The sequence below is a fragment of the Neopsephotus bourkii genome, unplaced genomic scaffold, assembly GCF_033783945.1.
Source record: "Neopsephotus bourkii isolate Nb327-2 ecotype Australia unplaced genomic scaffold, CSIRO-AGI_Nbou_v1 NB_1767, whole genome shotgun sequence".
In the NCBI taxonomy this organism is placed as follows: domain Eukaryota; kingdom Metazoa; phylum Chordata; class Aves; order Psittaciformes; family Psittacidae; genus Neopsephotus; species Neopsephotus bourkii.
Window position 1 is genome coordinate 4,166,461 of NW_026902241.1, and position 26,983 is coordinate 4,193,443.

Genomic DNA, 26,983 nt, shown 5'->3' on the forward strand with positions numbered 1-26,983 from the left:
TTTGTGTGTTTGATTACTATACCCCAAATATATAAGAATTCTATGCTTAGAGAAGCAAGAATTTCATTCACACACTGGTTCTACCTTTAGGATACATTTTTAAATTCCAGTTGAAGGTCTAGGAACCAAGGGTCTATTGTAATCCCTTTGAGCAAAGCCACCATGGCAAAACCTAGCTTAGGAAAGATAAACAAAGAGTAATAGGGTTTTAAGGCGTATTCAACAAGCCTTGAAGGTTGTGCCATGAGTTTGCCACTGCAGAGTTACTGTGAGATTCAAAAACACTCAGGAGAAGGATGAAAGGGAAAAATATCATAGTACACAAATGGCTTGTGAGTGCCTACAGAACCAGGCTTTGGGAAGCCTTCCAATGCCCACATATGAAAAATGTGGTATGCCACTATTTAACTATTACAAACTTCATAAACTGTCATCCTCTTAAAGAGCTCATGTTTCTGCCAAGTTAAATGGCTTCAAAACTGATAGGTTACATTCACTGTTTCAACTCTGATTAATTTTTGGTTCTGTTTTGACTGGAAAAAGACGAGAGACACGGATTTGGGGAGAACAATCCGAACGGAATACGAACTTTTGCTGCAAAATTTTATTCCAGTAAAACATACAAACTCTAATAGTAGTGAGTATGTTTATGAGAAGTAAATTACTGAACACTTTGTCAAAAAGAATAATACTAGATCAATTTTTTTACTAGCACTAGTCAAAGAGATAAAACGTGATGTAGTTCACAAAAATACTGGAAAATAAGATTATTTCTCAACTTTGTGTATAAACTTTCTTTCCCAAATTAGTTAATACATTTAAGTAGCAACTACTTCTTTTTACATGTATTTTTTTTATGCTTTTTTTTGAGTGCATCTTGCTCTGCTTGCAGGGCTGCTTCCCGAGCTTCCAGCTCTTCTTGTTTTCTGCGCTCAGCCTCTAGCAGCTCACTGCGGTATGCTTCCCGAATATTGCGAATTCTGTTCCGTCCTTCATCTAAGGATGCCTAGCCAAAAACAAACAGCAATACCCCCCAAGTACATGAATCTTGGTTTCCTCAGTAACAACTGCATTCTTCCTGTTGTGTTTCTCTTTGGAACTCTGTAAGTACAGGGAGTACATCTCTCCTTTTTTTCCATGTGTATTTCTATTTATTTGTCACAGTGACACGGCTGTACGTCAGTCTTTTCAACATGAAGAAGAGAAAATTCATTAAAATCTTTTAAAAATTGCTGGCATAATAAGCTAATTGTGTGAAAGGAGGATAGGCAACAGACTAGGTACCTATCTGGGTCTAGTCCCTCTTCAGTTACTGGCTTGCTTTTTTATTTTAAACACATCTCTTAAAAACTTGTTTTCAGAAATGCCTAAATGGCTAAGAAGTTCCAGTCTTTTAAGGGACTAAAGGAGCTAAAATCACATTGACTGTCAATAAGACTTTGGGCAAGTGGGACTTCAATACTTCTGAAAAGTTCTTCCTTTACCTTTCTACCCTGGAAAATGGGAAAACCTGGATACCTTTATAGAGTCCTCTGTGGTCTAAGGATGAAAAAAAACGTACAAGTGCTAATGAGCACAGTATGCATATTCACAAGTAACTAATTTTATATTTGTACTGTGAAACACCTTTAATGGGCATACTTTCTAGGAGACTAGAAACTACTCAATAAAAATTTGTGCTTTTAATATGTGATTATGTTAGTCACCCAAAATCACAGCAGCATCTGAAAACCTGGATATGCATTCTTACTGAGATCAATCAGTCACTGTTAGAGAACTATGGCTCCTTGCATACTTGTAGTTAAGTAATATAAATCAGACTGTCTGGGAACTTGTTAAGGATATGTTTTCGAGCAATTTCTGTAGTTAGATCGATTTGATCTAAAATTATTTTTACTGTCTCTTATCCTGTTTTAAGAGCTCTTAATCCAACCGATTGCTGATGGTCATTATACCACCACTGTGTAAGAATCATTTTGTTCCTGCTGACAATCAAGGGTAAATCTGATTTTGTTAAGATATTTGTACTGATTTCATGTGCAATACATCGCCCGAGTTAATCCTAAGAATGGATCCTATACTAATGCTACCAAATTTATTATTTATCAACATGCTTTTTTTTAGTTAATTATTCCATATTTTTGTTTGCTGGCATCATGCATATTCCAAGAAAACTCCATTCTTTAACTTTGCTGTAAGATGTGTTAGGATCAGCTCAGCCTCCTATGTAAATTAACTTGTTCTCTATTACTTTCCAAAACGTTTTATACAATTCCAAACGAAAACCAAAAAAATAGGCAAACCAAAGATGCTTTATCTAATATGCATCTGGTCATGTATGTCGAATGCCTAATTTATTTCCATTTATAATTGTCCATTTATGGTGATATTCTTAAATAGTGTCTTTGCAAAGAGCTGTATCAAGAAAGTACTAAGAATATCATATTAAGGAAGTTTTACAGTACTTTTGTTTTTTTTCCCCTAGAACCTTTAGTTCTAACCTTTGCCCAAGCAACATTTCAAGCGTGTTCACTGTTTCTCATTATTGGTACTGAATACAAAAATCTTGAGAATGGTTCATCAAGATATTCACACTAGTGGTGGATGCCACAGTAAGAGTTACTGGAGATTAATCTTGAAAACCTACCTGCAGGTTCTCATACATTTCAAGTATATTTTTCTTCAGCAGAGTTCTGTCATTTTGTTCTTGTTTTCTTTGTTCCAGAGCCAGCTCTCTAAGTTCCTTAAAATGCTTGATTTTTTCTGCTTTACTTATATCTTGCTGTTGAATGATAAACTCATTTCTTAGCACAGGCTTTGACATTGTTTTTCTGAAGGAAATACAAAGATATTTGTCTCATTTCACATACAGGTATGCATGGTGTATATTTTGCTTAACACCTTATGCATATATTTAGTTTATATACTGCAATGTCACCAGCGTACAGTTAGACATGGTTAGGGAGTCACACTTTCTCTGCTTATAAATATAACACTGATGAGCAAGTACATTCTGAGACCAAGTCTTATACTTGAATGGCTACTTTAAAAATATTTGTAAAATCATGCTCACCTTTGAGCATATGAAAAGCTCCTACATGTGATCCTTATTTTTAATTTGCAAGAAATATATTCCCAGAAGATTTTGATATTAAAATTCAGCATTGAGACAAATGTATTTTGATTTTTCTTTTTTTGCCATGGCATAATGTCAGCTAAGTAGATAATATATTTTTATAGTTTGACTTAAATGACTAGTGTAAAAGTCAAGGAGTTGAAGACAAATTAAATGCTTACAAGACTCAAGCCTATGGAAATATTTTGCCATATTTTCTACTGTTTTAATGTTATTCACTTCAATATAACACCAGTTTCCCATTCAATTTAAAATTAAATTTGGAGATTTTTCATCATGTTCTAAGGTCTTTTGAAAATCAGTGAGTTGCATAAATGCCACATTGAATACAAATGAACTTAAGCATGAACTGGTTCTACCTGCAGCATAGCAAACATGCAACTCTATGAGCTAGGCAAGTTTACGTCAACACAAGTAATAAATAATAGTTTTTTTAATAAAGAATATAATTAATATAATCATTTCAGGTATTAGCTATTATTATTAACTGAACTTCATTGGTCAAATATATTATTTGAATCTAACATCCCATCTTGGCAACCTTCATATACGCTTCTTTCAAGATGACCACTGAAATTAACATATTTGCCTGCACATGCATTTTCTTCAAATTTACAGTGCCATGATTCAGCACCTTTGACCTGTGTTACTTTAAGGAAAGGACATAATCATAAATCGATGTAGGAAAGCACTGATTTTAAAACACGTCCATACCAGGAAATCAAAGCTGAAAGCTGTATCTTGATGCCATCTACACTTCTGCATTCACAAGTGAGTGATTTTGTGTAAACAACATAAAGGGCAGGTAAAATGTGGGCCAGGATTTTCACAGCAACTTTAACATGCATGTGATAGAATTGTAGCTTACTTCAATGATATGTGAAGGATAAAGTCTAAATTCACATCTATTATACTGCATCCAATTACAGATAGGATACACGTGCATAATATATATTGCATTTAGTGATGTCTACATATGAAAATCTTTAGCCAGTCTTTCAGTTTAGTATTTCACTGGGAGTTAATTGTTCTTGCTGCAGTTTACCTCATGTAAGGACTAAGGTCTATAGTCTCCCATTTGTTTTGCTGCATTTGTAAGCTTGAGTCAGTATCAGCCTGTGATGCTTGCATTCCTGTGGTAACAGAATCTACAACAGAACAGATCAAACAGATTAAACTGGTTATTCAGTTATGATAGGAGGCTCCATCTAAATTAATTCTTTTGGCTCAGCAAAATGCATTATTACATGAGGATATGGGTTGGAGATGACATAATATTTCTGCCTTTTTACTTTGAACAGTCATGATAGAATCAAGGATGCTGAAAAAACCCCACATATGCTAGCGTTAAATTAATATATATATTTTAGCAAAATCCACAGTACTCAAGAAGGTTTGTAAATCTAAGCAAGAACAATCAATTTCAAGTGTCTAAAGAATATAAGAACAACTTCTAATTAGCAAGGAATTCTTTTATTTAAACAAAAAACAGCAAACAAACAAAACCAAACCACCAAAGAACCAAACCACACACACAAATCTGATTGTTCAGCTCTGGCTATAGTTTAAAAAAAAATTATATTCCCTTTTGGCAGAGATTTATCTTAGGAAATACCAGTCTAAAGAAAAAAAGGTCCCATGAAAACCTAAAATTGTCATTCTGAAATCTTAGAATTTCTTTTACCACACAGACAGTAACCATGTTATGCTTTAATGTAGCATTCTCACAGTAAGATGACACATCTGGTATTAAGCATGATGCTGTACTGTGATTATTCCAATGCTTCCTTCTTTCTGTTCATGTGGATGTGCTGAAAATGCTTGTGAAATGTGATGAGATTTAATGATGACTGCAGTAGTTTGTTTCCATAAAAACTCTCTTATTATACTACTTACAGTAGTAATCGAAGCATTGAAAAATAGTAGTGCAATTTTCTCACAAAGAATAGAAAAAACAGATTTTCGAGCATTAAAAAAAATTACTGTCTGTATATTTACTGTCTATGACTGAAGTCCTTACCCCTTAACTTAGAGGAAATGGTACTTTTTTAAGTTCCTTTGGAATGCAAGAAGTAGCTAATGATGTGTTTGTCTAAGGCATAAGGTGAGGATTAGTTCTACTTTAAGTTCTGAAACATTTCCAGACGGATTACTTACTTGACTGGCAAAATACTATAAAATCATGGAATAGTTAGGATTGGAAAGGACCTTAAGATTCTCTAGTTCTAATCCCCCTGCCTTGGGCAGGGACACCTCACACTAAACCATGTCATGTCACCCAAGACTCTATCCAACCTGGCCTTGAACACTGCCAGGGATGGACCATTCACAACTTCCTTGGGCAACACATTCCAGTGCCTCACCACCCTCACAGTAATACTAATCTTAAGAATATTAATCACAGTATTAATATTAATCATAGTAATATCAATCTCAACAAATTATGTACTAGTCACAGGTTCTAGTTCCATGTACTGGAGCCATAACCAGATACTGTCACAATCAGGGGGGTACTATACTTTCCTTTTTGTGATGGCCTGATCTCTGCATTATTCTCAGAAGAACAGAACCAACAAGCAGCTTTGCACCCAGTGCAGATTTTCATCACAGTCCAGTAACTGCCACAGAATATAATATAATAATATAAGACTGCATAAAAGTTGTAGCCATTAAATAAAATTAGGCAACACATAGGGAAGCTGCCAGGAAACTGATGCTACTCAGTCTGCACATTTTGACACCTCACTTCCAGAAACTGTCTATAAACAGTTTCCACAAGCATTAACAACAAATACACCCATTAAAAGTACTAGTGTCTTACTGACATGCTATGTCAGCTCCTAAACAATTTTTTAATATTTCTACACTAATGACCTCTGGTAACAAGCTTGGAGTTGAGGGAGTAAGTATTTTCCAGTGAACTTCCCCAAATTTCAGGTTATTTTAAGGTTAGAATTCTAGTACAGAAGGACTGCATAAAGTTTCCTTAAGGATAACTTAGCAGCCTCCAAGAACTGTGAAGCTGTATCTGTGTCTGAAAATAGAACAGTGCAACAATTAAAACAAAGAGGATGAAAAAGATAAGTGACTAAGCATGCCATTATGCATTTGGACACCTTTTACTGGGGCTGTTATATCCACTTACTATCAGTATTTAATGCAGAATTATTTTCTAAGGAGCTAGACGTGATGAGCATGATGAATCAAAGACATGCTTGACAGAAAGTTGTATCCTTACCTCTTTCTCCTGAACTAGGTGTTATACTGGCAGTCTCAGTCCCACCTGTGGGCTCCTCTGAACATCCCACAGCAAACTTATTAATAAACCGCATGCGTTCCTGAAAAGCCTAGAGAACAAAGTTTTAATCCAGATAAGAAGATTTCTACTGGATACTTTAAATTCTAAAGAATTTTCAAAAGTAGAAATCTGTAAGTTGTCAATAAGACAGTAAATCTTCAAATCCATTGCATTAGAGTTATGATGCCACTTCATATTACTGGTGAGTATATTTCATTGATCTATGAAAATATCACTTCTAGCAACAGGAATACTATTAATGAACCACTGGGGTGAAAAAGGCATATACGTAAGAGGACCACATTTCATGTCAGAGACATATTCAAGCCACATCTCCAATAGATTGATTTTTTTTTTTCTGAAAAAATAACTTGTCAACATTAAACATCCAAATTTTCTAATAACATTTTGGAACCTTTATTTGTTTAGTTTTAATGTGTTGTGTAGAGGAGAAATAAATTAGTATTAGTGCTTAAAGTTCATCTTTAATTGCTATCAAGCGTGTAATGCGCATATGAATAAGAGCCCCTAAGTAAAGCATTGTGAGCTGGTACTTCAGTAAAATGAAAAGTAGGGAGTACACTTTGAATGCTTCATGCGTACTGGCTGTATTTAGTACACATCTCAAATGAGGAAATTATGCTGTCAATAATAAACCTAACACCAGAATGCAGTATGCAACTCTGCCTGGGGCTGGAATCAGAAATGATGTTACAGTTCCCATTGAATTAGACCTGAGAAGTTGAATACTTATACTGAAGATCATCATACACTGTAATACTGAAAAAAACACTGATCTTTAGGCAGTTTAAAATAATTTTTGGATTAAATAAAAAACCCCAACAAACTACTTCCCCCCCAAAAAAACCCCAACTAAACCAAAATGCAACAACAACAACAACAAAAAACCCCAACAACCAAACAAACCACCCCTCAAAAAAACCCAACCAAACAAAAAAACCCAAAAAACCCTTGAAAAGCTGAGTGCATGGTCAGAAAACATTCACCAATTGCACCTTCTTAGGGAAATACCACTTTTTCCTAGGAGTTCCTGAATTAGTGTTTCTTCTCCAAAACAGTGAGTTCATACAGAGCAGCATGTACAAACTCAAGGGTAACTTGCAACCCAAAATGCATTTCAGAATCCTGGCTGCAGGGACAGTGACTGATGAGATGACCAAGTGTTAGTTCTTCAAGAGAAATCTTTTTGGCATGTTTGCAACAGTGTATGTCTCAGTAGAATCTGTTCATGCTAAACATTAAACACTTCACAAGTAGCAGCTTTGTGATTGCGTAAAGGTAGTGGGCTTTCTAAGGATAAACTTTGTTTTGTAAGGTAGAATCTAAAGTCTCAGTGATCTACAGAAGTCTAAAGTAGATGGTCTGGACTCCTGCATAGACTTCATGCACAAAATCCCTTAATTCTTTGAGCTGTGTAAAATTTCCTGTCTCCCACAGAGTGGTGAAGAGGACAGCCATACAAAGTCAGGTCTCTGTTGTGGCAAGCTGTTCTACCACCACAGCAGCTCCTGGAACTTGTGAAGAAACATCACTACAAAGACTGCATTTTGATATTACCTTGATAGCTCTTCCTGGCTCTGCAGACTCCCATGCTTGTTTCATGGCTTTGATCTCATCTGCTCGCTGTGTGTCTTTCTTCACCTCCAGAATGTCTGCCTCTCTCTGTTCACTAATTAGACGTAAAGTCCAGTGTGGTTTGTTTGAAGCAGCTTGCTGAAAGTGAAGTATCATAAACATAATATACTCATTAGTATACATCTAACACCACTATTTAGGATGAAGGTATGTTTCTGTACTCTGGTAATTTTCCCGACTGATATACATTTTTATTGCTAGACTTTAACATGCATTACTACACGATCAGTGGCTGCCAAAGAAAGATTACTTGGCAATGTCTAGAAGCAATTTGAGGTATTTTGTTTACATGCTTCCCCCCACGCTCATGCAGCATGCTCCACACTTCCAGTTCTTCTGAATACTGTTTGAACAAGGTATTTTGCAGTGACTTTCTCATCTTATCTTCCTGTCCTTTTTCCTTTTTTTCCTGCCTTTCCATTTTTCCTTCCATAAGCTTTTTACTAGAAGTCTTATTACACTTAACTAGGCTTTTTGTGTAGAAATACATCTCTCTGTCTTATGAGGCATCAGGAATTTTCCCAGTCACTTCTCAAACTCTAAATCACCTTAACAGATAACTTCTCCAAACTGCAGGGTACAAGTAGTGCCTGAAATCTAGGAGACTATTCTGCTGTTTGACTAATGAACGAGATATTGTGCTGCATATATTTCTGGAAACTCTACCATCTGCAGAAGATTTAAGCCTAAGATTTAGAAGTAAAGACAGGAGTTTAGCTTTTATTTGAGACTAAAGGTGAGCATCTTCTTTATCTGTAAGCAGCCCCATCTCTAAACCTGCATATGTTTTAGTGGCAGCCTGAAGAAATCCCAAGAACCAACATCCCAGAACCCCTAGTATAGCTCATAACTGAAGCTGAAATCTGACACAGCCTGAATCTGCATTGCATTTCTATGGCCAACAATCTCAACTGCAGTCACTCCGACTGCTCAGAAAGAAGGGTTAAGGCACTATTCTGGAGCTCTATATAATTATGATATGGATATGAATTATTGGGAAGTTTGCTGAACAGTAGGTTTAGTCAACAAAATGATTCAGTAGAGATTTCTCATGAAAAACTATTTGGAGATGCCTTCCTCTTGAACTACCTGCCATCAGGCAGCAAAATTCCCAGCAAAAGCAATACCATTAAATGAGGAACTGTCGGTTTCTCCTTTGTCTTCCATTAATCTGTTTGCAATCCATAAAGTCGATTATTCCTTTTAAGGCATACAGGCTGGCAGTAGGCTTTCAGTCAAGCACAGAACACTGGGGTTACCCCACCACAGGTGAGAAGAATTTGTAAGCAGGCAACAATTTTTCTAACACTGTATATCTGCAAGCTAATGGCAACTGCAACATATGAGATGGGAACTGACTATAGTTGAAATACCTATTTCATCTCCCTGGGAACCCCTGAAAACCCATACAGTGGGGGACTAATGGGACATAAAGATGGTGAATTTACGGAATTTAATAAACCTTCAGCAGAGACTGAAATTAGGTCAACAAAAAGAACAATTAATAGCTGCTTTATACATAAACAAAGAAATGTGCAATTACATCTCTAAACACAGGATGCATGTCTTTTACATGTGTAGTTGAATCTCAGGTATAAAGCTAAAAATGTGGCAAAGCAGGGCACAGGGAAATGAAAGGGGATACACTAGAAGTGCTAGTAATACTGATCTTGGTACAATGATGGCACATTCAACAAATGCAATTTTTGGTTTTGCTCTCACCTGAGATTCAGGTGGAGAAATGAGAGATAGAATTGATCCTCTTTCTTTACTGGACTTCTCTTTTTCTGTCTTCTCAGGTGCTTTATCTTTTGTTTTTCTGGTTGTTTTACGAGCATTTGCAGACTTACGTACTTCAGAAAAACTGAGAGTTAGAGGAAAGCTGTGCTCCTCATGCTTTTCCCCATGCACTATTCAAACGTGGTTATGATGTATGATGAATTACAGGATCCATTGTCATCCATAAATATATTTCCCCGTATAATATCCAGGGTGGAATAACAGCACAAAACAGCCATACAGAAAGACAAAGAGAAGTCAGTTAATTAGTAGGCACTTTGAAGTACTACACTAACATTTACTGTGGGACCAAGAAAGAGCATGGGTACAAAATAACTTTTAAAAACAGACTTACAAGGTGGGTATATTGTGACAGCTTTATCTGTCCTAAATAGCACTTTACCCAGGGCTTAAATGTGAGTTTGCCATGGTTCCTGCATACCTGTCATTGCATTGTTGCCTTGTGCCTGGGTCAGTTCGAAGACGGCAGTGTACAGGATCACAGTCTGACTCTTATTTCTTTTATATAGTCTCATACAATCTCTGTCAGTGCTATGCATTAGACTGGTCAAAAGCTCAAAATAGGTAAAAATTAATGTTCTTACTATCTCATATACATCTGAAAGTGTGAAGAGCAGAAGGGAAGGTACACCCCACCAGAAATGCAAGGAAGTTAAGGCAAAGAACCATACTTGAGATTTGATGAATATTTAAGAAATTCAAAATTATCATTCTCAGAACTATCTGATAACATTTTGGATTAATTATTTTATCTGTACTTGTATATGCTGTATGTATTCCATGTATGTGAATTAAAGATACTGAGACTTGACATTTGTAACACTTATTCTGAACTGTCTTAGCTGGGGGGAGTTGTTAACAACACTTGTTGCACATAATACTCTTGTTAAATAAGTAAATAAGCAAGTAAATAAAGAAATAAATGAAGCAAGCTATATTAGTGTATAGCTTTAACAGCATAAGGAACATGTCAACTGAGACAACCTGGAATGAAGCCACACCACTATGAGAAAGATTAAAGATCTGAGTCTGAAATTTCTATTTCCCTCCAACTTCATACTGTTAAACAAATGCTGAAAACCTAGATTTAGTCAATACAGTAAAACAGGGGATTTCTCTTAGAAAAATGAGGAAATGAGTGGCTGTTTTACAATTTGATAATAATAACAAGATACCTTTCCCTTAATGCTATGCTTTTCTAACTTCTTTCCACTAAGGACAAATCATTGTGCTGTGTGATTAATGAGCTTTGGTCCAGATCTGCAATGTCATGGCCAAAGTTATCTGGATATATAAAATTGTAAATATTAAATATATAGAAACATATTCATAATGCACATATAACTACACAAATATGATATAAAAGTGTATTACATCATACATTATACATGTGTTTATATATAAATTGTATTATTCCTCCTGATGCTACTTTAATAATGTAAAATTGCACCAAAGCGCTAAGCTTAAATTGATTCAATGCTACCACAGCATACAGTAAAGAATGAAAGCAAAAATTAAAGTGGTCTCCACAAATATTGAAGATACTAAAAGAACTCCAGAGGAAATGCAAATAAGTTATAATATCATTACATAAATGGCTTTCCATTTAATTTCACATTATCATAACACATTAGCACCATAACTCAGGCTAGTGTATATGCATTATTTAGTGAATTATTAATTTTTAAAGATAAATCATTTACTGTTTATAGAAACGCTCAAGAGACATCCAGTGTTATTAGCTAAATGATATCAGGCAAAGACTTGCTATGTTATGAGATACTACAAGCTTTGACCTGCTTCTATATTCTACATTTCTGAATTCCAACATTTTGATCTTCTGGACTTATTCATACACTGAGAAGTTAGCAAATAACAAACAAGCATATGAAAAGACAGGGCTCTTATGCGTCCACTGAGAAGTGAGCAAATAACAAACAAGCACATGAAATAACAGGACTAAAATGAGGTATCCTGCTTTAGCTCCAGAGGTCCTGTACACAAGCACAGCTACAGGGTGGGAGGAGACTGGATTGAAAGCAGGACAATTAGGAGAAGGACATGGGGGTGTTGGTTGACAAAAAGCTCAACATGATTCAGCAGTGTGCACTTGCAGCCTAGAAAACCAACTGTATGCTGGGCTACGTTAAAAGGACCCTGATCAGCCATTCTCTCCCTCTATTCCCTCTGGACTAGTCTGCTCAGCTCTGGGACCCCCAACATATGAAGGATGTCACCTGTTGGAACAGATTCAGAGGAGGGCCACAAAGATATCAGAGGGCTGGAGTACCTCTCCTACAAAGAGGCTGAGAGAGTTGGGCTTGTTCGGCCTGGATAAGAGAAGGCTCCAAGGGAGACCTTGTACTAGCCTTCCAGTACCCAAAGGGTGCCTTCTAGAAATCTGGAGAGGGACTTCTTACAAGGAGATGTATGGATAGGACAAGGGTGAATGGCTTTAAGCTGATGGGGATATTTAGATTAGACATTGGGAAAACATTCTTCACTGTGAGGGTGTGAGACACTGGAACAGGTTGCCCAGAGAAGTTGTGGACACACCATTCCTGGAAGTGTTCAAGGCCAGACTGAATGGGGCATTGAGCAACCTGGTCTAATGGAAGATTTCCCTGCCCATGGTAGGGGTTTTGGAACTAGGTCTTTTAAGGTCCCTTCAAGCCAAACTATTCTGTGTCTTATGATTTCATGATATGAAGGCTTAGCTCCTTTAGTTAAAAGTTTGCTGCACTGCACAGGTTCCCCCAGCCCTCCTCCCTCCCTCAGAAGAGCAGGCAATCTCCCCAGTTTTGTGATCATCCCCCAGATATTCCTGGAGGAGCACTGGCTGCAGGTTGGCACTATATCATGCAGCACATGAGATAGTTGACTCTGAGGGAGATGCGAATAGTTCCTCAGGGCTTTTCCAATAACAAAGCCAAGTAACTGCTTTGTGTGGGATGTGATAAGAAGAAAGGAAGGCAAGGAGATGATATAGAAAGTAAAAGGCCATTCCAGCTCACAGTTTATGCATCAATCATCACAAACTCTTAGTGGCAGTTACTGTACATCTATGGCACCAAGAAAAGCTTGGGCATCACACCGGTTGACAGCGATGACAAACAGCTGATATCAACTCCTAAAATAACTTCTCTACAATTTTTCAATTATTTACTCAGCGATTCACTTAGTCTAATGCTGGAAGGGGCCCCAGTGATCATCCAGTCTGATGTCCTGTGCATGACAAGCTGAGCAATTACACTAAACGATCCTTACCTTATATTTATAACTTTAGATTACAGATTCAGACACCACAATTGTTCTGTTTGGGTTTTTCTTAGGCAAGATAGACCACTACTCCTGATTTATGAAATTCAGATTATTGAAAATGCATGTTATTCATAGGTAAAATACAGAGGAGTCTTTTCAAGTTTTCTTTGAGAAGATACTATGCTCCCAGTATTTGAAATATAGCACTGAATATGAGCATTTAGTGGGATTACCCAGTAGATGGCAGAAATTACCCTTACTTGTTTCCATGAAAGACTTTCAGATTTGGTTACAAAATGATTGAGAAATTCAGATGTTGCTTTCCCTGTCTCTGACTGGACCCTCAGTCAGATATATTCTAAACAGACAGCAACATCAAGAATCTTTCTAACGCTGGGATCATCCAGACATTAAGGTTGCATAAAAACACACCAGGAGAGGAGGAAACTACCACTGTGTTTGCAGTAGTAGAGTGGGGTTTTACAGCATGGCTTCAGGATCTACAGGTCTGTAAACTCTAGCACCATCAAATATCCTCAGTGACCTACATTTTGATGTGTTCTGGGCTCAGCAGTAGCAGTCATTTTTTTCCATCTTAGTAGCTGGTGCAGTGCTGTGGTTTTGACTTTCAGCCTAGGAACAGCACTGATAATGCTGATGTTTTTAGTTGCTGCTCAGTAATGTTTACTCTGACCAAGGACTTTCTGAGTCTCATGCTCTGCCAGGGAGGAGGGGAAGCCGGGAGGAAGCAGAGACAGGACACCTGACCCAAACTAGCCAAAGGGGTATTCCATACCACAGCACGTCATGCCCACTATATAAACTGGGGGCAGTTACCCAGAAGGGCTACAGTACTGCTCAGATCAGGCTGGGTATCGATCAGCAGGTGGTGAGCGATTGTGTTCTCTTCCCTTGCTATATCCCTTATCATTATTGTTATTGGTGGTAGCAGTAGTGATTTGTGTTATACCTTAGTTACTGGACTGCTCTTATCCCAGCCCATGGGAGTTACATTCTTTCGATTCGCCTTCCCATTCCTCCGGGAGCAGGGGGAGGAAGGAGGGGGGAGTGAGCAAGCGGCTACGTGGTTCTGGGTTGCTGGCTGGGCTTCACAAAATTGGTGAATCAATACAGACAGGCAAGGTGGGAAAGAGAGAGTGAGAATTGGATACTCTGTTAAACATCTTGTGAAATCCTGCCCTTGGCATGAGCCAGCAAGTTCTCCAGTAGGAAAAGAAAACCTGTGGGAGAAAATTTCCCATCTTTGAAGCTAAAAAAATGAATATTCCAAAGGATATTACCTCTACCTTTTCAAGCCTGCCTCTACTACCTGAGTTGGGCACCCTGTCTCCCTCTACTATTCCAGTTGGATAAACAGCCTTCTTGTATCAACAGCTAATACTCTTGAGTTAGCTGAAGGCAACGTATTAAGACATGCTGCAGACAGCATTCAGCACATACTGATAATTCAATTCTGAGTTGTGACAGTTGCACAATAAAACTTCTGATCTTACTACAAGAAAAGTAAAACCAAAGAACCCCAAAAGGCAATAGCTGAAAGTCACGTATACAAAACAAAATGATTTTAAATAATTTTGTTAATGTAGTCAAACAACTTAAAATGCTATAAGCAGTTGCAAGATTCCCTGCTATTTTTTCCACTTTCACACAAGAATTATGATCCAGGCCTTAGGGTTTTTCTGACTATTTTTCCATTGAAGTCTTGCTCCATTAACAGTTCCCAATAGAAGTGAAAAAAAAAAAAAAAGAACAAACTAATAAAGACTGTATAAATAATAAAATATCTGGCACTTTCTAATTTCTGTGTACTTGGGTTTTCCTGGTTAATGCCTTTTTAATGTTTTGTTTGTGCAATGAGCTCTTTAATAAAACATTTAATGAGATTTCATGTATAATAAATATGACTAAATATTAGTAATGAAATAACGTTTGCTAACACAGTTCTTTTCAAAATTATTGCCAAACTGCAGTATTAATGATTTTGAACGAAGAAAAACCCCAAACATCCACACATACAGAATTATCACAGTATCTGTATGCCAGAAAGCTTACTTTCTTCAAAAATGCTCTTAATAAAGATTTTTAATATTGGTGAATACTGACAGAATAAGAGTATGAGTCTTCATTTAGATGGAGATTAGTCTAAAGACTTTAGTAAATGCTAATACAAAGCTGAAATATGCTTTTGCCATGACAAATCAGCTTTAACGCAAAACTAACTCCAGATGGCACTGTCGTCTTCATGAAATAGTGACAACTGAAATGGTGAAAATTTGTTGGAGAAATTTTCCACCTGGCTCATTGCAGCTTTCCTAAAAATCACACAGTGAGAAGATGCCTTTTTGGTTACACGGCAACACTGCTATTATATGAATTGTGTGTTTGACAGTTGGTGCTGGCAGCTTTAAATGATAAAGCTCAGTTCTCAAATTGCTTTAAGACTAGTTCACAATCAGAAAAAAAGATTTAAAGACTGAAAGAAAATTTAAGGGTATAACCAAGTGTACATATATAGAAGGAGGACAATGCAAATAAGTTCTCATTTCATATTTGAAAAATTGATTTATAGAACTTTAATATTGATGATATTGGTAATTTAATGAATAGTGGAAAGTAGTATTTTAGGTTCTGCAGGAAATTTAGGAGTGAGAGCACAGGGGAATTAGCTGCATATGTGCACATGTGTGTGACAGTCTGCACCAGCAGCTGGAGGGCTGCAGGCTCAGGAGCTGGTATGGGATGCAGCTACTGGCAGACTGGGTGTTTAAGTCCAGCTGTTGTAAGGATCCACCTTACATACACATACACACGCATGCATACATATAAAAACTCTCTATTGGACTTCCATTCTGTCCAGCCAGAGAGGGAAGCAGGATGAAGCCATTGGCACTATCTGTGATCTGCATGGCTAGCAATGTATGTATGTATGTATGCAGTGTGTATGTGTTCTGTGTGCGTGTGCCTGATGGGACTACATCTCTAGCATCAACTCATGGTTGGACGTGGAGTGGCAGCTGACTGGCCTCTGGCTGTTTGATCCAGTGTGATAAATTTTCCTCTAAGATAATTAAGATCCAAATCATAAGGAGAAACAAATATGAGACATTTATCTAATTTCTAGGATACTGACTGGTATTCTAATGGCTTTTAATGTGTGTTGGTTCGGGTTTTTCTTTTTTTGGTTGGTTGGTTTGGTTTTTGTGTCCTTTTTTTTTTTTTTTTTTCCCCTGTCCCTTAACAAGAAATGTTAAGAGAATCTACAAAAAAAAAAAAAAAAAAAAGAAAACATTTAATTTCTGTGTCCCCTGCCTGGCTTGAATACGCAGCCTGGCCCTAGGGCCTTTCCTAGTCTTGTCTCCTGCCTAAATTCTTCTGCTAGTAGTACAGAAGTAATACAGATCCTAAAAACAGGCCTTTTTTTTTTTTTTTACTCTTGTCAGTGCATCTTCTTAAATTATCAGCAAGTGTGTTTGTCTGGTTCCAGGAGAATACTTTGTCAAGGCACTGTGCTTTTACATTACACTTCATTAGTCTCTGAATGTAGAAGCAATCATACTTCTGTAGCTGTTCTAGATCCCTACTTAAAAGTTAAGCCCTACGAAAGTCAGGTGAGTTTTGCAGTGTAGTCTTTGATTTCCTTATAAATTGTGAACTAAAGATATAGAATTCTGCAATCAAACTTAATTTCTATAAACCACAGAACAAAGAGCATTATTGCTTAACTATTTCACTCCAGTAGTGAAAGAAAAAAACATGGTTGTGCCTTGTAGCAATACAACTTTTTTTAATCAGTAACATGATATATTTGAACAAATACATACGTTGACCTACCTTTGCTTTCATTTTTCTCCATTTCTTTCAGTTCCTGAACAAAGAGAGACTGACTCTCTTCAAGTGGCCAACTATTATACAGCACCAGTGCTTGTATGATATACTTATGAGACTGAAAGAAAATGTAGCATATTAACATACTGAAGACTTAACAATTATAGTAAGCATTCAAAAGTTCTGTAGGTTAGTAACCCATCAGCTACTGAGCTCAGCAAATAAAACACAATTAATTTACAAGCTTGCACATTAGAGTATTGACAAGAATCTTAAGAAAACAGTGCTAATTCCACAGATTTTAATTCAATTCCTGTGACATTAAACAATTACTCGTGTTTATCAAGCAAAACCAAACTGGACTATATAGCCTCAGGTTGCACTGGTGAGATTTAGACTGGATATTAGGCATTATTTCTTCACCAAAAGGGTTGTCAAGCATTAGAACAGGCTGTCCAGGAAAGTGGTAGAGACACCATTTCTGGAGGTATCTAAAAGACATGTAGATGTGGTACTTGGGAGCATGGTTTAGTGGTGGCCTTGGCATTGCTGGGTTAATGGTTGGACTTGATAATCTTACAGGTCTTTTCCAACCTAAAAATTTCTATTATTGTATTCCTTTAAGATTTCCATGTAACTTTCCTATATATGCCATGTGCAAAAACCAGAAACTTTTGTCTTTAAGACCTACTACAGTCCTTTGAGCCCTTATACTAGCACTCAATAATGTCTTAATTTGAAGTAGAGGTGACAGGGTCCATGGGTTATTTTAAACATTGTCTGCACTGAACAGGAAATGATTCCCTTTAAAACTTTCTTTCTGAATTCTAAAGCCATTTCTGAGACAAATGAACACTGGAATTTCTTTCTTTTTTTTTTTTTTTTTTAATTTTTGAATATATTGATTTGAATACATTGTTGCACTTGAACTCAATTACCAGGGAAATCACAGTAGAGAAACACTTAGTGACAGAGAAACAAGAACCGCTTTAGAAAATAAATGCTGGATTATTTTTTTCTTCCAGGATAGACAAAAAATACTATATGATGCAAAAAAAAAAATCCACACTTTTGACATCCCTCTCTGAGAAACTTGGCTCAAGTAGCATCTCTTCCGTGTGTGTTACTAAAGCCTTCAGCTGCCTGGCAATAGGTGTTTCTCTATTAAAACTATTAAACGTAGCCTTCTCTTACATCAAATTTCACAGCAAACTCATATTGAAGCATCAGAAGTTTAACTTAATTTCTGGTAGCTTCTGTCCCTTAGCTGAAAATTAATGCTATACTTGACTTAGATTTGGGAAATGAAGACCATTTAAAGATTGAATGTACCACCTTGATTTGAAACTAAAAATGACCCCTTCTTATGTGTTTACCCATACATGTACATTATCTCTCAGGATACCAGATCTTTATTTTATCAAAAGAATTATCAATACCCTTTAATTGCTATTTTGTTTGTTTGTTTTTGTTTTGTTGTTGGTTTGGTTTGGTTTTTTTTCCCCCAAATCCCAGTGATTTGGAATCTCTTACTTCTGGCGGACTTCCATCCTTGTTCTGAAAGGTTTCCAAGACAGAAGATTCATCTTCTAATGTAGGTGGACCTTCTTGTACATGTCCTGCCTTCAAAGAAGTTTTGGTGTCCTTTGAAGATGAATTATGAACTTTTTTTTTGGATCCTTTCACTTCTGATTCCTTCCTTGTACTACTTTGACTAATCTTGCTTGCTGCAAGATTAAATATGTCAGTGTTAATTTCCAGAAATACTATGAAATGTTGGTATGAGGTAAACAGATACCACAGTCAATATTTGCACAAGTCACACATAGTCAATAATGCTCACAGGGGTCCAACTGAAATTGCTTATTTCAAATACTATCCTGATTTTATTCTGCATGCAAATCACAAATCTCTTCAAAGTAAATTATGAGAAATTTGGAAGACTTCATATATAACTGCTGTTACTGTTTATAAAGTGTATAATTTTACCCTCTTCAAGCCCCACACTACTTTCCTGCACAGCATTATGCTATGTATTACATAATACAGATACCTTTGTTCTATGATGGGGTCTCTGTGTAACTAATCTAATTTGTGTATGCCTGTGGAAGGAGGGGAGAGGTGCGTTGGCCACGGTTCTGGCAACTCCTACCCTTACAGAAGCCTCTGATGTCAACCTGGCAAAAGATCATAGCTGACTGAAGTTGAGAAAAACCCAGTCTTGAAAGGAGCTATAGAACTATTTGTGGCCTGTAATTTATAAAGGTATATCAATGTCTCCTAAGGAAGGTATATAGGGGATAACTGTGAAACCAGGAATGTGCTAAAGAAGGTCCATCATGGAAGTATTAATCCAGAAAGTGTGTATTTGTGTTCATTTCTAATGCCACTGAAATCTTTTTGACTTCACTGAGGATGAGAAGCCTTCACTCTTCCCAAGGTATACTGAAGAAGCCAAGGATGATACTGTATCAACACAAGACTTCAAAAGAAAAACATAGTTTCATATGTTTTGACAAAACATCCAGGAGTTAACAAGAGCTGACAGGACCAGCAGACCAGATTCAGCAAAAGTGTGTGCCAGTGTATAAATGCCAAATAAAATGTGAAGTGTGCCACTAGAAACTCAAATAGTTATGAAATATTGTTTCTTATGGAAGTGAAATGCCATGGATAACTTGCTATCTCATCTTTCCTCTGTATAAGGCAGTGCTCCCTTTTTCCTAAGAAAACCAAAAGTCAGGAAAACAGGAACCTTTGCAGAAATGCTTTCTTCAAGATACCTTAAACTCCTAATCCCAAGCTATGAGTTGCTCTTCTGCATGACATTCAGAATGTTCTTCTCTATCTCTGTGAAAACGTGCTGCAAAGAAATAATTCAGATCCCAAATGGAAGAATAACACTACACACAGACATTTTCCAAACACGTAACTTGCCTTTAGGCAACCATTTGCAATACTTGCATCAAGGTTTCTAGTCAAGAAGGATCTTCAATGCCTGCTTGAGCACTGTTATCAAGGAACAGTGCAAATGGTTTACAAAATGGTAGCTTTAAAGAAGTGAGTCCAAGTAAATGTACTCCCTCTTGTAGTCAAGAGAGGTGAGCTCCCCTCCAGAAGGTCAGATGTCTGGGCTTTGGGAGCTGTGTGCTGCTGTCTGAAAGAGCCTACCTCTACCTATCAAGGTAGGTGGGTTTCAAGGGAGGTTGTATTTCTTTGGCTATGATCAGCTTTCATTGTCCTTCTCCTCTCTCTCCTAAACCTGAAGAGCTTAAGAATTAAAAAATTCTATAATGGTTTGCCCAGAGGATGATCTTGCCATAGAAGTTCCCAAAAAAACATCAAGTATCCAAAATAATAGTTCTAGCAATTGTCACCAGGTGGTGCTGTGATACCAAATTACTTTTCTTCCTACATATATAAATATCCATTCCTGGTTTTCCTAAGCAAAGCCCTGATTAGAAGGAACGACTACCTACCTTTGGTTCCAGATTCAAACACAAAATTTCTGAACATGATTTTTATACATCGACACTGGATTGTACCAGACTGCTACTAGGGAAAATAAAAGGATTATGAGCATCCTCTTCCCCATCTGTGCTTACAGGACTGCTGTGCTTGTACCAGTAAAATGAGTTGTACTTGCAACATGTTAATATGCAACTCTTTTATTGGCAAGCAAATGTTACATGTCCACGTCACTGGCTGCACCTCAGAGAGGTGAATATATTCAAAATCAAGTGGCTTAATGCAGTGTTTTTAACTATAAAAGAAATTTTGAAATCATCTGTGACTGTAGATGAATTAACAGGTTATGGGTGGGAAAGGGGAATAACGTTTTATTGGTGACACTTGCACAATAAGGTCACTTAATGTCACTTCTGGCAACACAGTGATCAATTCTATGAGAGACAGAACATGTGATTCTGAATAAATCCCAAATGTGAAGATTGCCTGTCCTAACTAACAATTTTGGTGCTGATGGTATAGCAGTTTCTGATTATTCCTATTGTGTGAAAACACACTTGTTTAGAGAACAACTAGATGCTAACAGTGTCGATCTTGTATTGAGTGTCAGTTGTACAAATCCCCACCTGAACTTGGCACTGGCATTTATGGAGGTCCCTATCTTGTTATTGTACTGGCCATAATTTCCTGCTGCTGTTGACAATAGCAGAAAAACAAGAAACATGCTTTTATAACACCATAAATTGCACCTGCAGACATTCAGCAGGCTGAGTAATATGATGCTGTCATATTGGTTATACTGAATACATTCAATCTTTTCACTTAGTTTGGATGCTCTGAAAAATCTGGTATACCTACACAAAATGTCTGCTTTGTAATACACAAGATATCTCATATAGGAAAAGAATTTCAATGTTAAAGCCACTTGGTCTAGTATTGTAAAAATGATAGTAAAAAACCCAACAAACTGTGACAGCCGTTCTTTGCAATTGAAAACTTTCTATACACTCACACACACTTAAATGGAATCAGATATTTGTTTCACCTTCAAATACAGTCTAAAACCATAAAACTTATCTTACAGGCTCTACTGCTGAATACAAACCTTAAACAATAACCTTTCTCCTTTCAATCAGCTTAATGTAACAGGTATTTAATTGAATGATTCACAATGGATTAAAGTAACTTTAAATTACCAGAAATTATTTGTATCATAACACATAAGAGTTAGAAGCCTAAGTGTATGTCTGATTTCTGAGGATATTTTGTAAAGTTCTTCTTGCCTATGCCCTCTGCTAGTCTGGCAAAGTCAAAATGTCCCTTTTACGTATTATGACCCATTCTCCCTCTTCCAGCATCTGTTGGAACCCATTTATATTCTCTTTCATCTTATCATGTTTCAGACTGTGATCTTTGCCAACAAGTCGGTTTCATGAAAGAAACTTTCTCCACTTTAGTGAGGGCAATGTGGCAATTTATTTCAAGAACTGTGATGCTGACCCTAATCTATTTCACAGCCTTCCTGCTGCTATTTCCATCAGTCTACTAATAAGCTTATTAATCCATTCCCATGTTCCAAAGCCAGTACCCAAACCAGCTATTGATTATCTTGGTAACTCAGACAGAATTATGACAGCTTATCCTTGCGTTCCTTTAAAACCACAACATTATCATCTAATGAAAGATTTTAAGAGCATGGTCTCCATAGTATTTAATTTCGCATTTCTGGTTATAAGGTGCGGTTGAGACAAAAAATCAAGATGCTTCATAAACATGATTAGATTATTAGAAATAATACCCAAAAAATGGAAATTTAGATGAAACATTTTTCTAAAGGATGCTAGAAAACTACACAGTTCAAAATAGTGGTGATGAGCACATTAAATATACTATTTGGGGCTCTACTGAAGCAATACAATGCAGTATTTGAAGAGTTTGTCTTTGTCTCAGGTTCTGAATATACTTAGGCAGAAACTCACAGATCTACAAAAGATTTATTGTATAAAAGTCTTCATAAAAGGACTGACGACTTTAATACCTTATAACATTGATGTATAGTGATGTCCAAGGAGAGTACAGTAGCTGACTTGTTTGCTTCTAAACAACTGCTTTACTTAAGCAAACTTGTAATGCTTATGAATAATATAATTTTCAAACTGAAACCCCATAGTGAAAAATTAAAAATAGTATACTGTCTTACAAATAAAATGGAAACAGCTTAAGAAGTGTACAGAAAACAGGGAAACAAATTAAAATTATGAAAAAAGTTAAGATGGCATGGCAGTAGCACCTGCAATCTATTACATAAAAGATAGTATTTTATTTCTGTTAAAGATTACTTGAATACCACAGGGACATTTATTGAAAATGTGCCTAAGAATTATGTACCTCATTCAGCTGTATTTATTGTTCCTGAATAGTAAAATTAAACAGCACTTCAAAATCAAATGTCAATCAACTGCCCGAGAGTACTTTCATATGACAAAATTTTCACTGCTGTTTTGTTTTAGCTTCTTTAAAAAGCAGCAAAAGTTAAGGCTTTTGCTTTAGCCCCAACTTTATCAAACAACAAAAATGCCAGCAGCAAATAGCTAATATTGTCTAATGGTAGCTCTTGAGTACTGAATTCATTAGAACTAACTTCTGAAAGCCTGAAGTGAAGCATGAAAGAGGATGTCTGGATAACCTAAGTCTGCTGTCTGGAGTGCGCAGGAAGTTACCTTGCTACATCAGAGGGGGATGATGGCAGAGTATTGCTACAGTCTCAAGCTGAAGGCTCTCTCCATAAAGTCCAGTTGTAAACGTACCTCCTTAGTTGGACAGCATATTCAAGGAAACTAGATTATTTGTGTATCGTCAAATAAAAAACCCAAACTTGAGCCTTCTCTACTAATTGACACCACAGGGTCACAGGAGGCTGAGCAAGGCTGGAAGACACCTCTGGAGATAATTTAGTTCAATTCCATTGCTAAAATGCAGGGTCAGATAGGGCAGGTTGCTCATGGCCACATCCAGTTGGGTTTTGATTATCTCCAAGGATGAAGACTCCAAAACCTCTCTGGGCAACCTGTTCCAGTATCTGATATCCTGAGAGTAAAAATAAAAACCCTAACAAAACCACAAACCAAGCAACCCCCACCCTCCAAATCAGCTTTTCTAATCCTTAAATTTATTTTCTATTTTTCATGTTTTGCCCATTTCCTCGTCGTGTCACTGGATTCCACTGAAAAGTTTGACTTCATTTTCTTTACCTCCTTGCCCCTTATCCCAGTATTTACATGCTGTGAGGCTTGGAGGTAGATTCAGAATGTTAACTTGCTGAACTACAGAGAGTCAGTTTTAATTGGTGCTAGCTGGATTTTTCTTAGTTACAATCACAAGTTTCAAAGTACTTTGAGAAAATGCATGAATTTTAGCATACTTATGAAAGGTGACCTTTGAATACATACTGGTTCTCACCTTCAGCAAGAGCTGAGCTGACAAGACTACAATGTAATAAATGGCAATTAAAAAACAAAGAAACAAGAAAAACTTTGAGCAAATAACCTCCTCAGATCCAAATGTTCAGCCAAAAAATGATTATTTGCTGTAACTTTCAAACAAATTTGTCTCAAAAGAAATTTTGCTTAATTCAAGTGTTCCCATAACATATAACTTGTTCTCAGTATTTCAGTTGCTATCACAAAGAACTGACAATAGTATAATAGCAAAATGGGCATTTATGCCCTTTATGCCAACTTTGCAAGTCTAGGGAAAGGAGCTCTTCCTTCAGTGTCTTCTACGTTGTGAAACCACAGCAGAGCTACAGTCAAAACAGTAGAGTTTTTCTTAAGGATAAATAAATAATTTATTAAGTGTATTCTTTCCTTGTACTCTGGGCTCATAGGCTGGATGACAAGCCAATAAAACGTGTGCTGCTGCTAAAAGGAGTGATGCTCAGGACAGTGCATTTAAACCATAAGGCTTTAAACCTATGAATTACCTACCATGTTCCATGGTCTGGGCATCTGTTTCCTAACAGGCAAAAATTTTTGAACCTTAAGATCAAACAAAGGCAAGCTCTTGAAAAATGAAACTTAATTCAATTCTCAAGGGCAACACTAGCATACACATAAAAATTTTAAAAACTGAGAAACTACTTCAATTATCCACGAAGTCTTTAATCAGTTATAAAAGACAATCAAAAGACAGAGGAAGAAAATAAGGCTGGACACCTTATTTCAGTCAGTCCTTTCAGTAATTTTCCTCATTTCTGAGGATGAAGGACTCCTGTTCACTGCTTAAAAATGAAGCTGATTTCACTCAATCACAAAGCAATTAAGGATTCATGGAAAAAGCAGAAAAAAAAAGTATTTTATGTGATTATCTAAAGATACCTTAAGAGTGCATATCCCTGAGTGAATAAAATTATCAAATACAGAATACAATACTTACATTGAGAACTCAAAAGCATTTCATTACTCAAGAAATTAAAAGCAGGTATGACTGCCTGTCCCTTTCCCGTGACATTCAACATTTCCTCCTCATTATCTAGGACTTGTAGTTTAATGAACACATCTGATTTAGAGGTTTGTACCTGCACCGTAGCAATATGTGATGCTGTAGCTTTTACTGAATACCTGAAGAGGAAGAAAAAAATTATAGCAATATAACCAACTATACAACTATGCCAGAAGATTCTTTCTTAGGAAAGTGCCTAAATGTTGTGCTGACCTGGAAGTAAGACTTAAAATTGAGTTTGTAGTCAATTGTTTTCCCACAGTCTGGTGGGCTAGATTTCCTGTAGTGAAGTTGAGTGAATTTATGATAAAAGTGCTGCTGCAAAAAATAGGATGGCCTTGCCATTTCTTTTTTCACTGTCTTATCTAATAACCACATATATATTTTGCCTCCTGTGGTATTACTGGTTGTTGAAAAACATGGTTAGCCAGATTAGGGAACTACTTCAATTAAATAATCCGTTAATTAGAAATATTGGTGCAAATTGTCAGGAGCCAAAGGAAAATATTCTAGAATTAAACTTCAGAATATACATGTGTAATCAGCTTTAAACATGGGGCTTGTTTTACCACAGTGTGTAGTCTTTTATGTAAAAGTAAACTGATTTCGTCAGTCAGTTCTGAACTCAAGCTCAGCCATAATAAACTGATTTTAATAAACTTTAATAAACTAAAAAAGAGACTAATAAAAAATAAATCATCACATTTTTATTAAATATGTTCTCCTAAAAGAATCAGCATGCTAAAATAAAATCTATATATATTTTTCCACCAACACCACAAGATGGAAATTGGTCTGATATATCAGAAAAGAAAGAGGTTTATTTCTGTATTATTTAAAGCTTTATCTGATACCTACAAATCAAATAAATAAGTCAGACTTCATGTCTCCTCCACACCCTCAAAATCTTGATTTTAATACATTTAATCCCCCAAAGTAATTGACATATGGAAAAGATTTCAAGATTGAATTTAGAGAAATGCAAAATCCTGTTATTATGATTTTAGTTACAGTCTGTGTACTTCATACCTGTTCTTCATTAGTCAGTGGCAATATTTCATAAAATAAGAAATGTTAAATTTCATATTGCACACTGAAGGCCTCAAAATTCTGATATTTCCTTACAATCCTCCCCTTCTAAGAAAGAGAAAAGAACATACTTTTCTGACAGGTATGGTCCATATAAAAAGCAGAATTTAATCATTCTTCTCTTAATATTTACCTGAACATTATGTGCTTGTCATTGGGTATGTAATACTCTTTAATTTCTTTAATAGAATAGACATTATTTATAGCATCACGAGAAAGAAATGGGAGTGGAGTGTGAGAACCAATGAGCCGGAGCCTCCATCTTCCAGCTGCCACAGGTAGGTCACCAGTCCGTGCTTCAGCCATAAATGTGTAACCTTTCTGAAAGGATAGTAAGTATAGTATTAAATACAGGATATTAATCTCATTTTTATGAAAATGTTGATTTAAGAAAAAAATCTGTATTATTAAAAAAATACATAAATTAAAAATGAAACACAATTAATAACCCTGATGCAGACTTGTCTGCTGTTTATGACTCCAAGAAAGAGGAATTTGGGCAACAAGAATACAGTTATATTTGATTTTATTTTGTATTTGAAAAAAAGAAGGTGATGTATTTCATTACTTGAAAGGCAGGGGTAGGAAAAAGGGATATAGTGAGTGCAATATCAGTTGCACTATAACAGGGGAACTCCAGATTAAGTCCCTTCCTCAAGTTCTCTAAATTAACCATACTAACATGCTATTTCAAACACAAAATTTCATATTCCACCCAAGAAATAGTCCAGATGAAAATTCTTTGAAAGGTTTTCTCTCTTGGCAGTATTTGAAATTTCAGTTAAAGGAAATCAGTATTTACCAGTACAAAAGCTTTGCTGAAAAAATTTATAATAACTATTCTATGTTTCTCTGGTAGTGATTTCAGGACTATGCAATAATGCAGGGTTGTTGCTTCAGTACTACTGAAAATTTAGAATGAAAGTAAA

General features: G+C 36.4%; 1 protein-coding gene across 1 annotated transcript in view; it reads right to left on the bottom strand.

Annotated features, from left to right (window-relative positions):
- Positions 1–589: 589 nt before the first annotated feature.
- Positions 590–26,983, bottom strand: part of ADGB (androglobin) — a 106,744-nt gene continuing 80,350 nt past the window's right edge. The window contains exons 26-35 of the mRNA XM_061378781.1: positions 26,188–26,375; positions 24,900–25,084; positions 18,531–18,724; positions 17,004–17,115; positions 9,813–10,000; positions 8,013–8,168; positions 6,375–6,483; positions 4,182–4,284; positions 2,648–2,831; positions 590–1,006 (exon numbers count right to left, since the gene is read on the bottom strand). Of these exons, the coding sequence (XP_061234765.1) occupies positions 830–1,006; positions 2,648–2,831; positions 4,182–4,284; positions 6,375–6,483; positions 8,013–8,168; positions 9,813–10,000; positions 17,004–17,115; positions 18,531–18,724; positions 24,900–25,084; positions 26,188–26,375 (1,596 nt within the window). The 3' untranslated portion in view covers positions 590–829. The remainder of the gene's footprint in view (positions 1,007–2,647; positions 2,832–4,181; positions 4,285–6,374; positions 6,484–8,012; positions 8,169–9,812; positions 10,001–17,003; positions 17,116–18,530; positions 18,725–24,899; positions 25,085–26,187; positions 26,376–26,983) is intronic.